This window comes from Lemur catta, chromosome 9, assembly GCF_020740605.2.
Source record: "Lemur catta isolate mLemCat1 chromosome 9, mLemCat1.pri, whole genome shotgun sequence".
Lineage (NCBI taxonomy): Eukaryota > Metazoa > Chordata > Mammalia > Primates > Lemuridae > Lemur > Lemur catta.
The window spans coordinates 941294-965484 of NC_059136.1; the positions used below are offsets into that span (position 1 = coordinate 941294).

The following is a 24191-nucleotide window of genomic DNA, read 5'->3' on the forward strand; positions in this document are numbered from 1 at the left end:
TGCTTCACATTTTCCCCAAAGCTTGGCTTTGTCGATCTTTTTCATTTTAGCCATTCTGGAGGGTGTACTGTAGGTCTCTCACCGCGGTTTTGATTTGCATTTCCCTGATGAGACTAGTGGTAAATTCTTTGTCAGATATTAGTATGTTATGTATTATCTTCCATTCTGTGGCTTGCTTTTTGATTTTTTTAACAGCTTTATTGAGATAGAAGTCAAACACCCCTTGTTTGAGTTCTTAACAGTGTCTTTTTAAGAGTAGATTTTAAGATTTTGATGCATTCTATATTACCAATTTTTTATTTTCTGGTTCAGGATTTTTGTGTTCCAGATAAGAAATCTTTGCCTATGCCAAGGTTGTGAAGATTTTCTCCTATATTTTCTTCTAGTCATTGTATAGTTTTAACATACATTTAGGTCTGTGGTCTGTTTCAATTTAATTTTTGTGAATGGCATGGGGTAAGAGTTGAGGCTCATAAAACTGTTTTTAAGTTGATAAAACACACAGCAAGGTACAGTTTAAGACCAGCACAGAGCAAGCCAGAAATGGCCACTGATTTCCCAACAACAGATTGCTAAAGAGGTAATTGTAGCGTAAAAGCCAGAGTTTGTACAAATGTATTCCAGGTAACAGCACCCCTATACACACTTCCTGTTACATCCATGTGACTGTGCATTCCCACCACTCAGCTCCAAGTAACAAAAACGTGAATTAAAAGTGTCTGAGGTGTGGGTGAGGCACTTGGCAGGAAGAGGTAAAAGAAAGTGTGAAGTTGTACCCTGCCCGCAAAAGACCAAAGCCCCAGGTGGCACAGGTAGGTGGCTCTTGGATGTGGTTTCATAAGAAAGCCAAAGCTACCTCGGCCACAGATGCTCCCTGCTGACTCGCCCCAGTGGCCTAATCCCCGCGTTAAGAATCCCACCTCCCAGGGAAAGCATCAGTTAACCGAAACCCCTGTGCGAGTGCGCGTGGCCTGAGAGGGGCGCTCTGGTGTCCTTGCTAGATCCACCAACGGCTTCCTGGGAGAGGGAGCGCCGGCCCCCGGGAGGGAGTGGGGTGTGTTGTGGAAGGTCCAGAGCAAGGTTCAGGGCTCCCATGTTGCAGTCAGATTTGCTGACCTAAACATCAGAACATGATCATTTTCTAATTTGTGAATTTTTACCAAAAAAAAAAAAAAGTGTAACAAGAGCTCAGCATCGAATCCTTTCCCTAAGTGCCTTTGTTCAAACCACCCCAGAACGTCCTGCCGTGCGGTTGCCGTGTCTGTCGCCCCCCGCACGCCAGTGAGCAAGGGCGGGGAGGACCTGAGTGGGAAACCCGGGCAGCGGGCACCGAGGACGGCAGCAGCCTGGGCCGCCAGCCCTCACCTTGCCACCGGAGCGACGTCTGGGTGACGGGCACGGCCTGAATCCACGGTGGGGCAGAAAAGGCACCACCTTCCTGGTCACCACCCCCAGTTCTATCCCCGTCTCCCGTGTTGAGCTCTACCCTTTTGCTGAATTTCCAGGCACACCCCAAAAATTAAGACACAAATTGCATATAGAGAAAAATACAATTTACTCATTAAAATGAGGACAAAATTTATGTAACTCTGGAAAGTCGAGTTACGTCATGGAAGTTGTTTGTAAAGGTGGCGGTACCCGTTGGCAATAGTTCCCGTTAGGGTCGGGGAGATGAGGCAGGTTTCACAACACGGAGCGTCCTTTGGGTCAGTAGTTGAGGAGGGACAGCATGTCACAGATCTTCCCCGTAACTTCCAGAAAAGTCAGCCAGGCAGGTCTAGGTTCAAACTTCTTTACGAAGCCGTGTTCCTGTGAGTTAATAGATTTAACAGTTTTAAATCAGTGGAGACTGCTGGAATAAAAAGCAAAGCAACTTTCATTTAAATAATGCAAATAGTTAAATCTTCTCTGTACTTTCACTAGTTGTATTCTGTTCATTCTAATCATAGTTGTCTACCTCCGGTTCTAGACCTCTCCCTCCAGGAGAAACGCAGTCTGAGCTACACATGTAGTTTTATTGTTTTTGCAGCCACGTTTTACAAAGGAAAAAAGTGGGCACAACTAATTTTCAAGATATATTTCATTTAATATCTCCGAGATATTATTATTTCAATATGTAATCAGTATAAAAATAATTAATGAGATATTTTATTCTTGTTTCATACCAAATCTTCAAAATCTGATCAGTTTTCAGGACTTATAGCGCATCTTAGTCCAGACTAAGACGGCCACGTTGCCCTTGTTTGGTGGCCACAGCGACTGGTGGCCACCACAGTAGACAGCAAGGACAGCTCCAGGGGACAGAAAGTCTGCTTTTTTTTCTTTCTTTCTTGCTCAGTTGTCTGGCATTGGTTTCAACGCATTTATATTTCAATATAAACTGTGCTTAATTGTAAACTGTGTTGAATTGAACATCGTGAGGACTCGCAGTAAATCCAAAGTAAACCAGCACCTTTGAGCCTCTGAAAAGGTTGGTGACTGTTTCTGTTTCAATTCATCCTCTTCGTGATCAGACACAGTTTAAAAAATATAGAAAAAAGTAGAATAACCCGATGAACTGGACACTGTATTTAATTAATTTATAATCTGTAATCATGGATTATATTAATACCTCCTCTCTGAAAAGTGCCTCTGAGACCACTGAGCCTAATGCCCTCTCTCATTGTAACGAATAAGGAAACTGAGGACTGGGAAAAGTAAGTTACCTAAGATTACCCAACTCCTCAGTGCCTAGACCTGGCTTGGAATGAAAATCCCCCTCTCCTTTCCACTCCGGACATTTCCAAGCAAGCACCAGAAGGATTAGAAAATTGTTAAAATAAATTTTTAAATGTTCCCTTGGCAAACATTCGCTCTGCATCTTGCGAGTTCTGGAACCTGGGCTTACAACTGCCTCGTAGCTCGTACCCCAGTGTGGCTGATGCTGGAAAACAAGCCAAGCGTGATTGTTCGGCAGTTGGAAGAGATTGAGAGCTCGGCAGTGCCTTGGCATCGCCTTGCGAGTGGGAACTGGTCGGGGGCTTTGCACTGACAAGCCTGCCTGAGAAAGCGCCCTTCTGCCCACGTGCGGAGTGTGGGGTCCTGCCCGGGACACGCGCTGTCACGCACTGTCACGCCCTCGCAGAGGGAGGAAAGGGCTCCCGGCTCTCCTTCCTCTTCCCCCACTGCCCGGACACACTCACGTGTCTCCCGTGCGTTCTGGGTTTGTATTTACCTCGTTGCTCCCTTCCTAGAATTTTTACAGACCTCACGTTTGGTAAGTATAACGGGGCCCTCTGAAAAGATTTTTATCATTATGACGATGATCGTTGTCTGTTATGATTGGGCAATGAGCATGTCATCTTATGTACACTCAACTTGTAAAGGAAAGACAGTGAACAAAGGAAAAAATTGGCCAATTCAGCTAGATGAAGATTAAAACTTTTTAAAGACTATAAAAAACAAAAATTAAAAGAACAGCAGACTAGGGAACTATTTACATTACAATGAAGGAGTTCATTCAAATGTAAGAGAAAACCATCAAAACCATAATAGTTAAAAAGGAAAAGGCCATTGTAAAGAAAAATATAAATTATAAACAAGTATATAAACTCAACATTACTAGCAGTTAAAGAATTGTGCATTTTTAACACAATCTTACTAGTCTTTAGACCTATTACATTGACCTTGTTATGTTAAACCTATGAAACACCCAAAACTATTTTGAGCAGTGCCACCCGGTGCTGATGAGGCAGGTGGTGGTGACGTTCGTGGGTGTGCCGTGTTCCAGCGTGCACGAGCAGCGTGATTACATGCACGTCCTAGGAGCCAGCCACGCCACGCTGGGGATTTGCTGTGAGACCGTCTGCTGAAGTGCGGGCTGGGGCACTGGGAAACAGCCCTGATTCGCCCTGAAGCCTCATTGCTAACGGGAGAACGGGCAGCAACCCAAACGCCTACAGCTGGGAATTCGTCAAGTGAATCCCGACACAGAATCTCCTGCAGGTGTTGGAGATGCTGACACGGAACACGGGAGCCCGTGCGGGAAACACTGATAATGTCACGTGGAAACTCTTCCGTCCACCCGAATTATGATCACACGCGGTGTCTACGTGGGGGCCTGATAAGGTAATGGGAGCGATTTCTTTTTCTTTTCAAAATATTCTTTTCAAATATATTTTTTCAAGTCTATTTCCTTTAATGATGCTGTTTATATATCTCAAAACCATTATACACAAATAAATATACAAACAGAAATTCGACATCCTGTCAGCGATGTGGCAGTAAACCAAGAGTGCTCAGGTCTGATTATTTCTGGGAATAGAGATCGCGTGTTAATTCAGCTACCTGGAGTTTCAAGGAAGCCTAAAGCGAGCTGGAACCCATTCTACTAAGTGAAGTATCCCAAGAATGGAAAACTAAGCACCACTTGTACTCACCAGCACGTTGGTTTCACTGATCATCAGCTAAGAGCACATTTAGGAATAACATTGATCGGGTGCCAGGCAGATGTGGGGGGGGGGAGGGGATGGGTGTATACACACATAGTGAGTGCAAAGTGCACCGTCTAGGGGATGGACCCGCTTCAAGCTCTGATTCAGGGGCGAAGAAGGGCAGCGAGGGCAATATACATAACCTAAACTTTTGTACCCCCATAACATGCTGAAATAAAAAAAGAAAGCCTAAAGCATAATATAATGTACTGTATCACTAATCCAAAGAAAATCAGAACCTCAGAGTTTTAAAGACATAGGCGGATACCATGATGTCAGTCCCATTCTCTAGAGATTATTCATTCCTTGATTCCTTCGAGAAATACCCACTGAGCACTGACCCGGTGCCAGGCACCGTTCAAAGCGCGGGTGAGCAGAGCGCCGAACGTGCGGCCAGGCTCTGCCGGAGGACGGGGCGTGGGGTGCGCGGGGTACAACTCGGAGTCAGTGCTCCTCACAGCCACGCTGTGCGCCCACCCACGGTCTTCAGTCAAACTTCTCATAACGTCTCCGGGCACTTTTAAAACCTAATTCGATGATAGATTGTGTATTTTACAATCGGTAATTTTGGGGGACTTTTTTCAGGAGGGTAGAAAGTGAGAAGCCGGGGCTCCCATCTTGATAGGGCTGCGAATGTCTTCCCCACTCTTCCCCTTCCCGGGGGCCGCCCGACTCTGCCAGTACAGGCGTGTGACGTGTCATTTCCCCTGCGATGCGTCACTCAAGAGTGAATTCATTCATTCGAGCAGAGCCGGCCACCCTCACTGTGGAAAGAAGGGAACCCACTCTGAGTGCGCTGACTCAGAGAAGCACTGTCACTAGCAGTCAGAGTCTCGTGTGAGCCGGCAGAGCGGTGCTGAGACTGCTCCCAAGTGACATCTAGAGAGTGTCTCTGTCATGTCACAACCCCAGCCATGGGGGGCCACCAGAGAGCTCGGGACCTGCGGGGAGGCTGAGAGTGTGCCGGCAACGTGCGTGTTTTAGCTCCACTCGGGCCAGGCTCACATGGCCGCACTCGCGCTTACCGACGCGTGGACCACCCCGGAAGATAAGTGCACTTCTAGAAATTCTCAGAGACAATTCCACACCCTCTGTGGATTATGAGTTCCAGGAGCTCACAAAATTTATTATGAAGTTGTTAATTTATTTTATTTTTTTTTTTAGACAGGATCTTACTCTGTCACCCAGGCTGGAGTGCAGTGGCATGATCATAGCTCATTGTAACCTCGAAATCCTGGGCTCAAACCATCCTCTTGCCTCAGCCTCCCGAGTACCTAGGTCTATAGGTGCACAACACCACGCCGAGCTAATTTTTGTATTTTTTGTAGAGACAGGGCCTCGCTATATTGCCCAGGCTGGTCTTGAGCTCCTGCCCTCAAGCGATCCTCCTGCCTCAGCCTCCCAAAGTGCTGGGATTACAGGCATGAACCACTGTGCCCCACCGAAGTTAAATATTTAAGTAACATCTATAGATGTGTGGGAAGGCCTTAAACAAAATGGAAAAGGCACCTAGTAACAGATTAATAAATTAATCAAATGCAACAAACTATTAAACATTTATAATGACTGAAGTCTATAGTTTTGTTCTGTTTTGTTTCAATTTTAAATTTTTTTAAAGTACAGAGTTAACAAGTTTTGAACTTTTTACACAGGAAAAGACTAGTCAATTCAGATGCCCTACAGAAAAGTTAACATTCAAAAATCATATGTAACTCCATAACTGGTTTCGTGACTAAAGGGGAAAAATAATTGTTTTGAAAGTTAGCAAAATTCTAACCATATCAGGGACCATTAAAAATGTCTAACAACAGATTTACCACACATATTGCATGAAATCTATAGTTTTAAAAGATAACCAGCAAACTAGAAGGTATCTGCTGCATATATAAAAATAATTTGTATCCAGAATACTCAAAAACTTCCCACAAATCAATATAAAAAGACAAAATAATAGGAAAATGGGCAAAGATATAAACAGGCAATTCTCTGAATAGGAATTTCGAATGGTCAGTAAACATATGAAAAGAGGCTCAACGTGAAAAGATGCTTAACCTTACTAATCATTAAGGAACTGAGAATTGAAACAAAATCAACTAGGTATTTTTTAGCCCAATAATTTGGGGAAATTACGAAGGATGCTACAAGCCAATGTTGTCCAGCTGAAGGGGAAGGACCCTGGAGACTCCATCAGTCCTGGGGTGCCACCTGGCAGAGCCACTTGGAGGGCAAGGGTCAAATGCATTTGAAATGCACGTGCACCGTGACCCACACCCACCTAGACACACACGCGTGTAGGGAAGGTCTGTGAGACCGCGTAGACTGAAGCATGGTGCGCGACAGCAAACCCTGGAAATCACCTAAATAACCTTTCTGGCCGCGTCTACCCCAGCAGCTAGCAGGGCCTCTCGGCAGCATCTACCTACAACAGAAATACACATAGCACTCTTTAAAACGTGATCTCAAATATGCCTGGGGGAAAGAAAAGTTGCAGAATAAGAACCATGTACTATTTTTACATATAAAAATATTTTACAAAGAAGTGCTCTGCGTAGCTTCCATGAGTATACTCCAGAGGCATGTTCTGCATGTAAAACGATTGGTAGCAATCGTGGAGAGAGGATCCATGGGAACAGAAGTGCTTTAAAAAGTAAGCGTTAAGTGCATGGGAAAATGAAGAAGGAAGCAAGCTAAGCATCCACACATCCAGCTCTGAAAGGCACGAGTTCCAGGCCAGGCCCCTAGACAGACTTGGTTTTTTGAAGCACTGATAATAGAGTGAATCTTTATTTGAAAATTCTTGAATAAAAGTTCTTGCTGGTGGTACAACACATTCATTATTCCTTATGAATAAGCTTTAACTGTCCAGAATTTGTTATATTAGAATACTGAAAAAAATCAATTTGTAAATATTAAACTTGAAAAACTTTATACCTGTCTTTTGCAATCTGATAAATTCCTAAATATAACAGCATCTAATAGCAATGCTTTCTGTGCTAATTCTACATTGCCATGACAACCGTAGCAAAAGCTAAGATCTAGCCGGAGTGTCTGCACTGTTGGTTCTGAAGATGCATCGGGAGGTGCCTTGTTAGTGTTCAAACCTCACTACTGTAATTTACCCTGTTGGGACTAAAAGCTGGAAACACAAGAATTTTCCAGCTATAAGGTTCTAGAACTCATTGGAAATGAGCCAGAAAGTATATTTTTATTTTAAAAATTAAAGCAAACCACCCAAGCAAAATAGTATTAGGCAGGTGCCTTGCTGTTGTTTTAATGAGCAAAGAAACTATGAATTTCTATTTCACAGTAAAGAGCAATGAGGAATTTTTCCATCACACATACCCAGCCTCCGTTTTGCCGTATCCATTCTCCTGTGTTATTCATTATGAACTCAGCAATAAAATAAGAAATCTCCTTGTAAGTATCCACATCCAGGGCAGTCCGCTCCCGTAGAAGTTTCTTGATGAGAATACCTCCGAATGCAAATACGGTCACAATCCTTCCCCAGTTAATGATGCCATCTTCAAATTCCTTTTCCATCACTTGATTGAACACCGTTCTGGCAGCATCTACGGACGCAACATTGAAATTGCCCAAGCATGGTTTCAGATGCTTTTCAACTTCGTTTTGGACTGAGAATGCGATGTTTTGCAGCACTCTGGACGTCTTGCTTGGACCCGACCCGGGCTGCGGTACCTGCAGGACATACTCCAGGTAGTCCTGGGCCAGCCTGTGGGTGTACCCAAACTCGCAGTCACTCATCTTCTGCCTGCCGGAGAGCAGAGGCTCGAGCTGCTTCATCTGGAAGCTGATGAGGCAATCTGAAGCGAACGGTCACAGAGCTCGGCCGGGTTGTGACACATGGTGATATATGGGGGCCGGCAGAATTTCTGTTTGCATCATGCTGTAGTATCCTTCCTCCTAGACGCTGTCCTGCGTAGGCTGCATGTGAAAGAGAAAGGGGAAAGCACCTCAGAGAGGCCACTTCCCCACCCTGTGATTAATTCAGCCCTCGCACTCTTCAGTGCAAGGATACGGAGAAATTAAGATCCTTGCACGTTGCTGGTGGAAATGCAACATGAGTCAACCCCTGGGAAAAAGTGTGGCAGTTCCTCAAAAAGTTAAATATAGAATTACCGAAAGACCCAGCAATTCCATTCATAGGTGTATACCCCAGAGAAATGAAAAACAGACACCCGAATACTTACACACACATGTTCATGGCCTCACTATCCACAACAGCCACGCGGTGGAAACAACTCAAATGTCCATCACCAGAGAAGTGAATAAACAAACTGTGGAACGTTATTCAGCCGTGGAAAGGAGTGAAGGATGGCGCAGGCCGCCACAGGGCTGAGCCGCAGCAACATCGCGTCGAGACAAAGAAACCAAACAGAAAAAGCCACGAATTATGCGTCTCCGTTTCTACGAAATGCCCAGAACGGCTCAGTCCGCAGAGACAGTGGCTGGTGGGGAGCTGGGAGCCGAGGGGGGCGGCGGCAGCTGCCCCCTGGACATGGGCCGAGCTGTGCGTGTGACACGTTTGGGACGGGTGACGGGGGCTGCGCAGCATTGTGAATGGGCTGAACGCCACTGACCTGCTCACTTTAAGATGCTTATGTGAATTTCACATAAAAAGGTCTTAAGTGCAGTGCAGGAAGTAAGTCAGACTGGTGAAAATCTGGATTGACAACTAGAGGACAGCCTGCCAGCGGGACAAGGGCGTGTCAAGGTCGCTGTGGCAGGGCCACCCTGACGCTGTGAGCGACTGAGGAAGGGTGAGGTGAGGAGGGGGAAGAAATTACCTCCTTGGGTCTCCGCCTGCCATTTACTCTAGAATTTCTGACCGAAACAAAGCTCTAGTCCAAGCTGACAACTCATACTCTTGAGTCAGGCAAACTGTCCCATGCAGGGGCCAGACACTGTGGGACCAGAGAGAGCGAGAGCCCCAGGCTGGGAGGACCTGGGCTCAGCCCTGAACAAACCTTCTTCCCCCACGCACGACCCGCCCGGTCTGTGCTCAGCCTGTAGCATGAGGCACCACACGCCGACCGCAGAAGACAGGTGAAGTTCAAAGTCATGACCTGTGAGAACCACCCACCGCCACGCCTGGTGAACGCAGGTGCGTGCTCAGCGCTCGTCCCTGTCACGTTTATGAACCAACGGGGGACTTGTCTTCCCAGTTACCTCTTCACCCAGCAAGTGTGCGATTTTGCAAGTGCACAGTCTGAGGCGAGATGCACGTGTCATCGTGTCTGGCTTTGGCAGCAATTCTGGGCAACGCTACGCAGAGGGTGGAAGAAAAGGGAGACAACTCCTGGGCCCTGGAGGAACTGAATTCCCTTTCCGTCCATCCGCGTACGGAGTGAGTTTGGTTCTTTGCGTCAGTGTCTATGAACAGCTGCAAACAGAAAAAACGGTCTGTATGTAATTTGCATTTCTGAACTATCACCATAGGATTAGGGAGGCAGCGAGAGGTGCCACCTGATTTGGTGGCAGCTGTGAGAAGGTCCCTCTCAGACCTGCTGCAGGCGTGGGACCGACCCAGCGCCAGCTGCCTGCTGTGGATCCAGCACTCACTTCGCGCTGGGCCACCCTGGCCGCTCCCGGCGGGTGACGGGCAAAGCGGGAACACCAGGGCCATTCCTGCAGGTCAACCTCCTTTGACAGGTGACTTTGGTTCAAGGATTCCCCAGCAGCTTTGCCGAAACTTCCTTAGACTGCGCTGCCGTCAGAGACTCTCCCACCCCACCCTCCGTCCCTCTCTCGCCACCCACAGGGGCTGGTCTGCCCGGCAGCCTGGCAGCTCACTGGCCCCGTTTTCCCCGGTGAATCTCTTACACGTCTCACCCCTCACATCTTCCCCTTGGGGTACCCGACTGACAGGCACCTGTATGGAAAAGGAGCGTACACACCTGGGGTCAGCCCCCTTCTCCACGATCCTCCCCCGGGAAAGCTCTGCTGAGCCCACACGGTGCCTGCCGGCCCCCCGGAGCACAGAGCCGAGAGCAGGCTGCTCCTCTCCCCACCTCAGCTCTGACCACAAGATCCAACCGCAAGGATGGGAAGATTGCGTTTTCTCCCCCTGACATTCCCATGGTGTGAGCGTTTCAAAAAAATAAAATACAATAATAGAAGCATAGTGTTTAAGAATTGCAATCAAGCATGCCAAAGTCAGGATCCATGTTTTCCCTATTTCCACCCAGTGCCCAGGCCTGGACCCAGGGAGGGCAGGGAGTTGACCTTTGGGCTGAGATGGGCTCACATCTCAACTGCGTCCACCCCGATTTAGGGCTTCATGTTCCTGATCTTCTGGGTCCAACACGAAGTTGCTTTAAAAAATTCTTACATGTTGTGGCCTGCTTTAGTTTATTTGGGGGAGTTTCCAAACAATCACTTTTCAAAGATAGGTAGGAAAGAGAAAGACAAAGTCCTTTCCAAAGAAGAAGGAAGAGGAGGAGGGGGAGGAGGGGAAGAAGAAGAGGAAGAAGAATTCTATTCCGGCTTTGCACATGAAGTGCAAAAGGCCAGGTGTGCGCTGGGTGGAGGAGGTGTGAGCCAGAGGCGAGTACCTGGTGTGGACCAGGTGCGGACACGGGGGCGTCATCTCTCGAGGCTGCTACAGTCTGAGGCTGCCCCCCCAGCCCTGTGGACTGGCCCATAAAGACCAGCTCGTGACTGCCATCCTCTGAGCCACACTGTCGACACACAGAACTTTGTATGAAGTGTAGGGTCCACCCCGGGTATGCTCTGAGCAATCAACCAGAAGGGTGAGATCCGGAAACCACGTGTGCGTTCAGTTACTCCACAGGTATACACTAACCTGCCACGGTGTGCCAGGAGCTGTGCCAGGAGCTGTGCCAGGTGCAGGGAGCAAGCTCCTGTCCTCGGTCTGGGAGAGACTGTGCCACGTCACGGGCAAAGGCCCTGTGGAAGAGAGTAACTGAAGGCTGTGACTGCAGAGACCCTCCCCGGAGCCCCCTCGCTCAGGCTGGGGAGCCAGGGTGGCGGCCACGGAGCTCTGAGGTTCTGGGAAACGTACGTGTGGCCTCAGCCGTCGTGGCTGAAGGGGGTGGACGGACTGGGGAGGGGTGAGGATGGGAGATGATTTTCCAAATCTGCCCAGACGTAACAAGCGCCTGTGACCGGACTGAGATTTTCTCTATGCTTGTTGTGTCCAGAAGTTTCCACTGCAGAAGCCTGAAGCCCTGGCTGGGGCTGAGGGGGCTACTGGTGTCTGTTACGGGATTAACAACGAGGAGGACATGAGTCACCCTAATAATTAATTACCAACTTCTTCCATTTGTAAGGTGCTTTGGACGCCACGATTATACACATATATGTGAACTACAACCTCATGTGTACCCATGGAGCTCACATAAACTGACACGTTTCAGTTAGCCCTGGCTTGCTAACAAACCACTCCCCAGAATTCAATGGCTGAAAACAATACTCATGTATTTTGCTCTTGAACCTGAAATTTGGGCGGGACTCAGCCAGGGTGGCTGGTCTCTGCTCCGCGGTGTCTGGGGGCTTGGCTGGAATGACTCAGACAGCCGGGCTCCGCCCCCCGGGGAACAGACAGCAGCGGCTGGCACGGGTCAGATTCGATGGGGACTAAGAGGAAGAACCCCGAAGGCACCTGGCCCATGAGTGGCCAGAGCACTGCAAGCTTGGGGCCAAGGTGCGTGACCTCAGAGAGAGACGGCTGAGGTCAACTTCCCTTTTCCCCAAAGACGGAACCTGGGGCTCGCGGGGCTTGGGGCTGTTTGGGGGCCGGAGGCTCCGGGGAATCCCCCCCACCCCACCCCCCTGCCGGGTGCTCTTGAGCCCGGCCGAGCCTGTCAGGGTTACTTCCCCATTCCAGGTCCCGACCAGGCCAGAGTCCCTGCGGAGGACGATGGCCTGCAAGGGTGACACAACTGCAACACAGAGGAGGGGAGTGTGCCCAAGAGCCACCCACGTGTACCCCGTCTCTCCCTTGGTCCCTCGGGGCCAAGACTCGATGCTCAGCAAGTACAGAGGGGAAACCCCCCACCCAACCCCACCCAGAAGAGCCCAAGGCCTGTGGGATGCACCTTCCGGCGGGAGCTGTTCAAGGAGAGCAATTTCTGGGAAATTCTGTGAGCTCAATGTGCAAGTGGGTCCCCCAGTTTTCCTGCCGTACTTGGAGCGAGGTTCGGGGGGCCATGGACAGGGCAGCGGGCCGTGAACCAAGGGGCGGAGCGGCAGGGAGCAGGGGGGAAGCGGGGAAGCCTGGCTGCAGGGGCAGGATGTTTAAACCCAGGTTGCCAAGTCGGCAGAGAAGGAGGCGGAAAGAGCGGGGGGAGTGGGGGGTCCCACGCGAGACGGAATGCCCGGGTGCAACCTGTCACCAGTTTGTCCTTCCTCATCCTTCTGCGCCCCACGCCCGCGGGCACCAGAGCGCGGCTCCTCACCCTCCCTGGGTCTCACTGCACTGTCCAGGCGCCTTCTGCAGGCTGCCCGGAGCTCGCCAAGGGCTTCCCACTGCTGCGAGGAGGAGCTCAGAGCCCCAAAGTCTCTCCCTGCTGCGACGCAGACGCAGCCTCCAGGCCCACCTGACTTCCCTCGTCCAGTCCCCTGCGGGACCTGCCCTGACACCAGCTGCTGCCTCCCTGCCTCCAGCTCCTTGTCTTCCGGCTCTCCCTGAAGGAAACGGCTTTTCCCTTTCAATTCTGCATCTTTAAATCTTCCCCGTCTTCCGGGCCCAGTCCATAAAGCCTCCCCAGGAAAAGGCCCTCAGGGTCGCTGCCTCGGGAATTTGGCAAGTCCCTGGCGTCTCCCATGGCAGCGACTATGCCATCGCACCTCCGCCGGACTCTGGGCGGCTCTGCCAGGAAGAGGACAGTTTTATTCACCTTGGCTCCCTCAGGGGACAGGGGCCTGGCGCGTGCACAGCGCAGCGGACTGCACTCTGTCACCACGACGTGTGGGATTTTACAGGACGCTTCTTTATAATTAGGCAGACGCTGTGGCTGAAACTATGTGAACTTTTCTGTCAAATTTTACTCAACAAACCAAGAGCAAAATTTTCCTTTCTTTCCGATAATGTCATCCAGGGGGAAGTACAGAAGCAAACCATTTGAATGGGACCTTTAAGCGATCGGGGACCGGACTTTCCGCCACCCTGAAGGCAGCAGCAGAAGCAGCATCGAGAGCCAGAGAAGCAGAAGTGCGCGGGCAGCGAGCGAAACTGGGCCCCCGGCCGGCTCTGCCCGAGCCCCAGCAAAGTGCAGAGAACGGCCGCCACCCTCAGCCGGTTGCTCAACAAACTCCCCCGGCACTTACCGCGTGCCGGCCTGGCCGGCTCCAGGGAGACGTTCCCAGGGGTTCTGTTTCATTCGCGTGGTGCCCACCGTGCAAGGGGCTGACACACAGATCCCCAGACATCCAACTGCAGTGCGTGACGTCCAGGCTGGAGGGAGAGAGGCCTTGCGGGGAGGCTGACGCAGCGCTGGCTCTCGGAGGAGCGGGATGCGCCAGGCAGAGCCCAGCGCTGCTAGATGTCCACAGCCGTGGATCGTAAGGGTGCTTCTGATGAGGCTGAAACGTAGGATCCAGGGCTGCGGAGAAGTTGGGAGAGGTGAGCAGAGTTCAGGTCATAGCAGCCTTGTGTGCTGGATTGGGAGTTCACAATAAAACTAAGAACCTTTGCAGAGTTTTAAGCAGGAGAGTAACATGGTCAGAATCACATTTTATTAAGGTTATTCAACAGTGTTGTTTCTAATGGATCGGTTCCTGGGGAAATCAGAGTCAGGAATGACAGATTCTTTTTCAAAATCAACTTTGTTGAGGTCCAAAATTCTCAAAAATAATAGCTACCCACTTTAAGTGTACATTTTGACCAGTTTTGACAACCATAAACATAAATGTAGGCCGGGTGCAGTGGCTCACGCCTGTAATCCTAGCACTCTGGGAGGCCAAGGTGGGAGAATGGCTCGAGGCCAGGAGTCGGAGACCAGCCTGAGCAAGACCCCGTCTCTACTAAAAATAGAAAAAACTATCGGACTGTGGTGGCGCATGCCTGCAGTCCCAGCTACTCGGGAGGCTGAGGCAGGAGGATCGCTTGAGCCCAGGAGTTTGAGGTTGCTGTGAGCTAGGCTGACGCCACGGCACTCACTCTAGCCCGGGCAACTGAGCGAGACTCTGTCTACAAAAAAAAATAAATTAAATAAATAAATAAATAAATAAATAACTATAAATGTAAACATCCCTGTGAAGACAGAAAACATTTCCACCTCCTCAGAATGTGTCCCTGGCCCGTCTGCAGTGAAACCCGCACCACCCTTGGCCACGGGCCATCGGTTTGCTGTCATGTGGGCCAGTTTCTCCTGTCCCCAAATTCCACAGGAGTGAAATGAGCCAGTGTGGACCGTGCTGTGTCGGGCTGCTGTGCTCAGCGTGAGGGTTCTGAGATCCGCCCACGCTGTTGACCGCGTCTGCTCCTCTTCATCACTGAGGAGTGTGTCCTGGTGTGCGAGCGAACCATGCTTGTCCCTCCGTCCTGCTGACGAACGGCGCGTGGCTTGCAGCTTTGGGCTACTACGGACAGAGCAGCTCTGAATGTCCACGTACAGATTTCTTATTCACCTAAGTACCCAGACGTCATAGCTGTGGCGTAAGTGGCAGCTGCCTATGGTGACATAATGCTGCATAATAAACTTCCCCCAAGCCCAGTACACCAGTATCATCCAGCGCCGCGCCGGGCAGTCTGCAGATGGGCTGGGGCCGTCCTGCTCCGCCCGGTTCTCACCGAGGACGGCGGCCACGTGGATGAGCTTTCTCACAGGGACGGCGGGGGCCCAGCCACAGCAGCCCCTTTCAGCCCTGCACTTGGGTCAGATCTGCTAAACCGCCCCCCACCCCTGTGGGCAAAGCAAGTGAATATTTGCCGAATAATCCAGACTGTGGCACAGCCACCAGGAAAGTCCCTCCCTGGGTAAAGAGAAATGGGTCTTTACTGATCTGGCGACTGCAGCGGACGTCTGTCTGTCCACCCCACACCCTTCCCTCTGATAGGCACTGGACTTCCCTTTCTTCTGGTGAATTCTCACTGTCGCCAATCATGAGGTTCCCACTGCAGGCACCGGATTTGCTGCAAAGCCTCCAGCCCCCTGGCTAGAGGTGACGGGTCAGGCGTGGGAATCTGACCCACGGAGCCCATCAGGGCTGTCCCTCGGATCTTCAATCCTGACGACCCAGCAAGCGCGACCCCCTTCCCTCCAGCGTGCGAGTGCCGGACGTGAGGCCCATGGGCTGTTTCCCATTTGGTGAAGGAAGTTGCCGAAAGTAAATGAAACCTGTGCACAGAAAGGAGAAGAGACGACAGAGGGGAAGGGAGTCTAGTGGTGTTCAGGTCCTTGGTTTGAACGGTTTCGTCCCATATTTAGGTACTAAGATGTCTCGGGGTCCTCCCAATAAACTCTTTTTGTCACCTCTTACAAAAGGGCTTCCTACAAGTGTGCTTGTCCAGCTGGTGCTGTGAGAACAGGCTCTGGCTCTACTGAGAAAAGAGGGTCAAGACGAAAGGCTCCCGAGAGAGCAGCACTGGCCACCGTGGACATCTGCCGCCAAGAGCTGGGCGTGTCCGGAGCTTCAGGCCTCGCTCCCCGCACCCCTGCCCCCTCCTGGATGGCAGAACCCCACGTTCCTGGGGGCACAACTCCACGCGGTCTGAGCGAGCTGTCCGTGGCTTCCCCCCTGCGCCCCACGACGGCGAAGCCTCCTTCACTGGATCCTTCCCTCCGCGCCCAAGACTCGCGATCACCTCCGCAGCCTCCTAGACCAGCAAGGGGGTTCCTCGCTCCGGAACATCAGCAAGATGAACACTTTGGCATTCCTCTCAGGTTAAAAGGAAAAAACACCTCCCTCAACTCCCGTCCCTCTGTAGTTGTTCCCACGTTTTTTTCCGTTCTCCACGACAGTTTTCCACACTTTCTGCCACTGTCCCTCCCATCCCACTCCCCCTCGAGCCTGCTCCAGCGGCCCTGCCCCGCACCCCTCTGTGTCCCTGTCCAGGCGTGACTCGGGCAGGGGGACGTGGGAGGTACCAGGGAACCTCTGGGCTCCTCTCCGGCTGCCACCCACGTGGATGTGGCCGGTGTGGACGGCGTGGCCCAGAACACGCCGAATTCCAGGGCTGCGTCTTCCCGTCTGGTCTGTGTCCAGCAGGCCCAGGCCCCCCTAGGCTCCTACACCCACCTGCGCACCGGGTCTGCCCGCGTGAACGTCCAACAGGCGTTTCACATGCAGCGCGTGCAGACCGGACTTGTGATTCCCCACCTGCCCCCCACACACACAGCGCTCCTGTCTCAGCAGCTGCGTCACCGTCTCCCCCACTCAGAGTGCTCGGAACACTCGCTTGTCTTCTCCGTTCACGCCACACCTGTGTCCCACCCATCAGCGTACCCCAACAACTCTGCCTTCCAAGTACATCCCTGTCTGACCGCTTCCCACCACGTCCCCCCGCTGCCAGCTCTAGACCATCGTCATCTCTCGCCTGAAAAATGCACCAGCCCCAGCTGGCGCCTCTGCGTCCCTTCCCGCCCCGCAGTCCTGCTCCCCGGGCGCCTCTCCCCTTCACGGCCTCTGCACACACTCGCCCCCCTCACACCTTCACTGCCTCTGCCCACGCCCCGCTGGCACCGTCACCCAGCCACCTGCAGAGCAGCCCCTCTCCCTTGAAGAGCCAGAGGAAACCTTTCGGGAGTTTTCAGAGCTGTTAAAACTAAAGGACCTGCCACCTGCGTGGAGCACGAGCAGCGTGGAAGATGCGGGAAGAGCCACAGCTCTGCTCCGTCTTTCCCATCCGACACCACGACACGTGGCAGATGTGCCACCGCGGCGAGGAGGGGGATCTCACCAAGGCCACTTGGCGCCAGGGACCCTGAGGCCTGTGGAGGGGACTTTGCATCACAGGCTGTGGCTTCGTGGCAGCAAGTGACGGAGTCTGCGTCCGGCACGCGGAGCCAGCTGCCAGTGCGAGGAAGAGCCAGAGAGAACCGAATCCAGCCCGGCCTGGTCACACGCCAACTCGACGACGTGGGAAAATTCTCAACCTGTCCGAGCCTCGGTGTCCTCATCTGTACACTGGGGGGAACTACAGCAATGTAGGTGTGCTTTGGGGACTGCCAAAACCAAAACTAGAAAGCTTTAGGGGACACAGCAAAGGGCTTTGGCCCACAGCAAGGCTCTGTCAGCACAGGGCTCTCCCTGCCGCCTGTCCTGATGTCCCAAGACCCCTTGAGAGCTAAAATTGAGGACTTGGGGCACTGTGAATGTGGCACTGTGCAGGACAGGGTGGCTGGGCCAGACGCCCTCCCTTAGCCCTGCCCGCCAGGGTGCTGCCCGCCAGGCAGTGGGGGAAAGATTCGCTCCGCATCACGCATGAAAGGCTTCTGGAATGCTCTGAGCCCTGGCTCTGTCTGCATCACCCTCAGCCACACAGAGAAAACGTCCCCACTTGGTGGGGACCTCCCTGCTCCCTGCCTCGAGCCTAAAGTCACAGTGGCATGGCGATGCCTGGGTCCTCCCTTCACAAAGCCACTGTCGCTGTGGCTTCTCCTCCTCAGGGTGAAGCTGCAGGAGATCTTGGGTCCCAAGGCTACCGGGCTCCAGACGAAGAGGGCCCACCTGTGGACACCCCACTTTCCAGCAGGGACGCAGCCACGCGGAGACAAGGACCTGGGCTGGAAAAGCTGTGACCTGGGTGTAGTCCCGGCTCTGCCACGGGCTCAAATCCTCACCTTCCTGAGTCTCCCACGGGGGCGTGACGAGCCATTCACAGCCATCGGGGGATCCAAGGCGCTAGTCGAAATGCAGGCGTTTTGCAGACTCTGAAGCTCTGTGTCAACGGGAGCTGCTTCATCCTGCTCTAAGGACTCAGAGTCTTTCTGCGCACACGTAACACGCTCTCCCCTTCCCTGCGGATTTCGCTACAGCACGCAGTGGCTGCCGGGGGCTGGCGGCGTGCAGGCACCGAGGGTCCGAGGCCTGGCGCCCACCTGGCGTCTACTTGGTGCCCGCCTGGCGTCCAGCCCAGGCTTCCTGGGCCCATTTCCCTCTTTGGGCTTCAGTGGGTTTTCTGTTTGTTTGTTTGGTTTCTTTGGGGGTTTTTTTTTGGTTTTTTTTTTTTTACCAGTAACCTAAGAAAGTTGGATTAGAGCATGTCTAAATGTCCTCCTAGCCCCATAAATTCTGTCTTTGATCCTTATCTTAGATATTTATAAGGGCTTAGTAGTCTGCTAAAATGAGTTAAAAGAGTTGCTTTTACCCTAGGGAAAAGAAAAAAAAGCTGGGGAGAGATGAAACAAGAACCGGCAAAATACTGGAAATTTGCGAGGCTGAGGGAGGATCACATGGAGGGTCATTAAACTGCCCTCTCGTTCCTGTGTGTTAAAAATTTTCCATGATGAAAACGTTTTGAACAAACAGAAGTCCCATTGAATTTGGGTGTCTTTCCCACCTTTGTTTCCCGGCCCCCTCGGGAGCCACCGTCCTTCCAACCGCAGCTCCCCTCCCTGCCCTCCCAGCCCGCCTCCCCCAGCGCCTCGCCAGCCCTGCTGCTCCAGCGTCAGGGGAGCTTGGGGGTTTCCGGAATCTTCTCTTCCCACTTCCCATTTCTCAGATCACTTGAACTATCACACGTGTATATATAAAAGTCACAGACAGGTGACAGGAGAAGACTTGAACTCTCGTCCAAGCCGGGGGCTGTGCCCCGGGGCACAGTCCCTGTCCCTAAAGCCGGGTCTGCGTTGTGGGTCTCTGTGCAGGAACAGAGGAGTTGAGGGTCAGAGGTGATTTCTCCCCATTTCGTATGTGGGCTGTGTTTGGTGGCACTGGGGACACAGGAGGAAGCCGTCGGGTTCAGCACAGCGGTATGGAGTCCCCACGGCCCGTGCACAGAGCATCCCCCCCCCACATCCAGGAGCCACTCCCTGGCGAACTGTCCACAGTGCTGGGTCCCTGCTCCGGTCCCTTAACCAGAGGGGACTGGGGCGGCCCCCCTTTCCACCCTGGAGGGGCTGGCGACCCTGCGGGAATGTGCTCATCCCCCCAAGCTTGGCAGATCCTCCCAGGGGAGATGCCTGAACCTCTCCCCCAACTCACAGGGGGGCCGGCAGGACTGCAGGACTCGGACACAAGCCCACACAAAGGGGCAACCCCAGCCCACATGCCCTCTGGCCTCAGTGCCCTCCCTGCCAGCCAAGCCCCTGGGGGACAGCAGGGGACCACAGGGGACCACGGGTCTGCCCAGAGGGGCGGCACATTCCCCCAGGAAGGCCCCCTTTCTGACCACATGACTGCCCCATGCAGCTTGCAAGGTCGTTCAGGTTTTGCCAGATTTTCCCGATTGTGTGTTTTAAGCAAAAACACCCAAGAACTTTGACCTGAATAGCTCAGCATTTTCTCTGGTCCGGGAAGAGGACGGGGTCGGGTGGGGGAGGTGCCCGTTCACGCCCCAGCCTCCTCTGCGTGTCTACGGAACCCCTGCTGAGCACACGGCACCCAGCTGGGGGCTGACAAGGGAGGAAACCAGACAAGTCCTGTCCTCCAGGGTCCCAGATTAGGATAAGCCCCAACAAGACATAGATGTAAAGAGCCATTGTAAAATAAAATAGAAAGCAGTGAGTGTGCAGGAAGTACGTAGGTGACACACGCATCATTTAAAGGGAAAAATTATATTTACTGAACATCTAGTTCGTGCCAGGAATATGCTGAGAATTCTGCAAACCGCGTCTCCTTTACAGTGTGTAAAAGTTATCAGCAACCATTTCACACGAGAGACGCCTGAGACCCGGAGCTCGGCAGGCCACACGTGTGGTTAGTAGCAGGGCCAGAATGTGACCCCAGGACCCTCGGACTCCAAAGCACACAGATAAAACACACCTGTAAACTGTTCTCAAGTTCATGCATGGACATGCGTGAATAAACGTGCCCATTCGATAGCTCTGTTCATCGTAAGACAGTGGGTGTCGGTCTCATCACAGACCCGTGATAACTGGGGGTCCTGCCGTTACCATGCTGGACCCCGGGTTACCGGGGGTCCTGCCATTGCCAGGCTAGACTCTGGGTTACCGGGGGTCCTGCCGTTGCCGTGCCGGACCCTGCGTTACCGGGGGTCCTGCCGTTGCCATGCCGGACTCTGGGTTATTGGGGGTCCTGCTGTTGCCATGCCGGACTCTGGGTTATTGGGGGTCCTGTCGTCGCCGGCCGGACAGGCTGGACTCTGGGTTACCGGGGGTCCTGCCATTGCCATGCCGGACTCTGGGTTATTGGGGGTCCTGTCGTCGCTGGCCGGACAGGCTGGACTCCGGGTTACCGGGGGTCCTGCCGTTGCCATGCTAGACTCTGGGATACTGGGGGTCCTGCCGTTGCCATGCTAGACTCTGGGTTACTGGGGGTCCTGCCGTTGCCGTGCTGCACTCTGGGTTACTGGGGGTCCTGGTGTCACCGGCGGACAGGCTGTCACCCAGGAGCGGTGTCTGCTGCCTCCATGGCCCCCGCGGGGCGCCACCTCGTGGTCGCAGGCGGAACTGCAGCAGCGGAACCTTCCAGGCCAGGAGCCTCTTCCCCTCCCCGCGCTCAACGCGGGACCAGGACGGGAGCCTGCGGCAGTCGCCACCGCACAGGCTCAGCTTAGCGTCTGAAGTCACAGAACAGGTCCTTTCAATGGAGGGGTTTGTTCCGCGAGGTTTGGACTCTGCCGAGGGCGGCCCTGGGGGCTGCGGGTCCCCACCCCCGGCTGGACTAAGAGACCGGAGCCCCCGGCCGCTGCTCGTGGGAAACACCCGCCGGGCGCTGCGGGTCTGGCCGGGAGACCCTGCTCGCCCAGGCCGCGAGGGACCCGCCGGGCGGAGCGTCGCCGTCCCCCGCGCCGGGGCTCCCCCAGCTCGCGGGGGCGGACAGCGCAGCGCACGCAGGGCCGGCGGGCCGAGAGGGGACAGTCAGGCGACCCGCCCGGGCCGGGCCGGGGTGAGCGGGAGCGGGGGGACCGCAAGCATTTCCACGCACGCGGCGTGCAGGCTGCCACCAGCGCAGGAGAGGCCGCAGGTGGCCAGGCCGGGTCGCACGGGGTCCTCAAGCCGCGCTAAGAAGGGTAGTGGGCGGTGGGGCCTGAGCAGGGCGCTGGCTCAGCCCGGGCGCGCTGGGGAGGACGGGGCAGGGACGCAGGAGGGCCTGGGAGGGCGAGGGCCAAACGTGGTGGAGCCTGGCTCCGATGCTCGGATGCTCCTGTGACTGTGATGCTTCTGTAGCCCGGGGAGGCCTGCTCCGGACCCAAGTGAAAACAGAGCACGAGGGTGGAGCGGGAAAGACGGAGCCAAGCAGCGCTGAGGAAGCGAAGCCACAGTGACCAGTGACATGGCAGTGGGGCCGCCAGGGGAGCTGAGGAGGTAAGGGACACACTCCTGAGGGAGAAGCCCAGGAAGGGCATGTTTGATGGGGAGGATGGGACCTGCTCAGGACACGGTGGGTTCGAGATACCCAAGGAACATTCAAGGGAGGCGCTCCAGAGCTCAGCAGGGATGTTTCAAGACAAACCACAGATCAGAAAAGTGTATTTGCAGAACATACATCCAACAATGGACTCGTAACTACAATATATAAAGAACTTCTACAAATCAATAAGAAACAAATCAATCCCATTATGGAAAGCAGACTTGGTCAGGAACATCATAAGAAGGACACCAAATGGCCAACAGACATATGAAAAGTGCTGCACATCGTCACTCGCTAGGGACACACGCACTCCCACAGTATGACATCGCTACACACCCAGCAGAGTGGCTGAAATTCAAGTCTGACCACGTCAACCGTGTTGGAGAAGGTCCACTCCGAGGTTGGCACCTGGCCGAGACGCACACACGTGGGGTTCAGGAAATACGCGAAAGAGTGTTCCCAGCATCATTATTCGTAAACACCCGAAACAAGAAACAACCCAAACGTCCATCCGCAGTAGAATGGATAACCGATCTAAGGTGTGTCTATCAAACATTGCAAATGGGCTAACTGCAGCTAACAGAGAAAACTAGATGATTCTCACAAATACAAAATTGATTCAAAACAGGAAAACACAAGGGTATGTACTGTACGATTCCATTTGCATATGGTTCAGAGCAGGCAAAACAAAATTGTAGGATTCAGGGCTGTGCTCCTATGTGGCAAACGGAGGATGCAGGAGTAGGGTGTGGTGGCAGATGCCTGCAGTCCCCGTCTGGGATGTGTGTGTTCCAGAGGCCAACCATTGACCTGGAGCCTGAGGGGGAAGGACGGCTTGAACCCGAGAGTTCCAGGCTAGCCTGGGCAGCATAGTAAGACCCCATTTCCTTAAAAAAAAAATAAAAAAGCAAAGAAGTGGTTTCCATAGATGTTTGGAATGACGGAGGGAGGGATTGTCATTAGAAAAAGGCCGTTGGGGTCGGGGGAGCTGACGTGGCAAGAGGCAATGCTGAGGACTGGGTACGTGCTCCTTCACAATAGCAGTGTGGATTACGTAGATATTTGCTTTAGAATAGTTTATGGAGTTGTGACCTTATGTTTGATACACTTTTCCAAGTGAGTGTTACATTGCACGATTAAATGTTTTTTAAAAAGTTTTTAAAAAAAGTTAAATGGTTTTTTTTAAAAAAATAAGAGACTTAAAAATTACCAAGAAAAAAAACAACACATGGGACTTCACCAGGTGGAGGAGGGAAGGAGGGCTGACCGGGCCCAGGGCCGGCGAGCCGGTGGCATGGCGGGGCACAGAGGGCTGCCTGACGCCCCGCAACAGAGAAGGCACCGTGGGAGACGGGGCCCGGCCATGCGGGACCGGGAACTGCACCACCACATGTGACAAAAGGTGTGCCCCACGTCTGGGCACCCAGCCGAACGGGCCAAGTGTCTGCCCTGGCGTGTGCGGTGTCTGCTACGGGAAGGGACGTCCGTTTCTACCTGCACAAAGCTCCACCTCCTGGACGGGACAGTATCTCCTTATATTATTATTGTTTCGATAATTTGGAAGCTTTTTTCACTACTGTAAGGATGTGGGACTTCACTCCAGAGGCACCGCTGAATGACAGTATGGACCACGCATGTTCCTGGCATCAGGGGTCTATGTAACATGTCCTCCTCTATGCAAATGAGAGGGCTCTGGAAGAGGAGCCACCGCCAAATGCCACCCCCGCCCGCAGCTTTGGGCCCACTCCACGCCTGGGAGGTTCCTCAAACAGCGCGGAGTGGCCGGCGCCCTGCTTCCAGCCATCACCGTCCCCGAGGCTGGGCCAACGCTGGCAACAGGGCTCAGCACTCGCGGTCACGGCTGTGCCCACGTGATCTCCCAGGTGGGGCAGCTCCCAGCTGCGTCGGCCTATGGGAAGGTCAGATTGCGTTTTCCACCCGCAGGCTCTGTGGATGACGTGTCAAAAGGAACGCAGAGTCTTACCGGGTGTCAAGTGTCACGGGCCTGGGCAGTCTGCATTGGTGTCTTCAGTCCCTCCTCCCACGGCACACGCCGGCATCTCAGTTCCTCACCCCCGAGTTCTTGGATTGGCTGAGTATCTTGGAAAACCTCCTCTCGCGTCATTAGTGAGTAAGAAAACTAAACATAAACAAACACCATTCCAACCAGCCGGAAGGCGAGCGCTTTTGCGGCAGGAAGCAGGAAGTGCCCCTGCGCCCGCCCCCTGGGCGCCTGCCTGGCCCCCTGCCCTCCTGTCC

General features: G+C 53.1%; 1 protein-coding gene across 1 annotated transcript; it reads right to left on the minus strand.

The window, feature by feature from the left end:
• Positions 1 to 1536: 1536 nt before the first annotated feature.
• On the minus strand, positions 1537 to 8808 carry BCL2A1 (BCL2 related protein A1). The gene is made up of 3 exons (XM_045561076.1): positions 8681 to 8808; positions 7815 to 8414; positions 1537 to 1809 (listed from the first exon to the last, which is right to left on the minus strand). The coding sequence occupies exons 2-3, from the start codon at positions 8271 to 8273 to the stop codon at positions 1708 to 1710; spliced, it is 561 nt and encodes a 186-aa protein (XP_045417032.1). The 5' UTR covers positions 8274 to 8414; positions 8681 to 8808; the 3' UTR covers positions 1537 to 1707.
• Positions 8809 to 24191: the final 15383 nt, after the last annotated feature.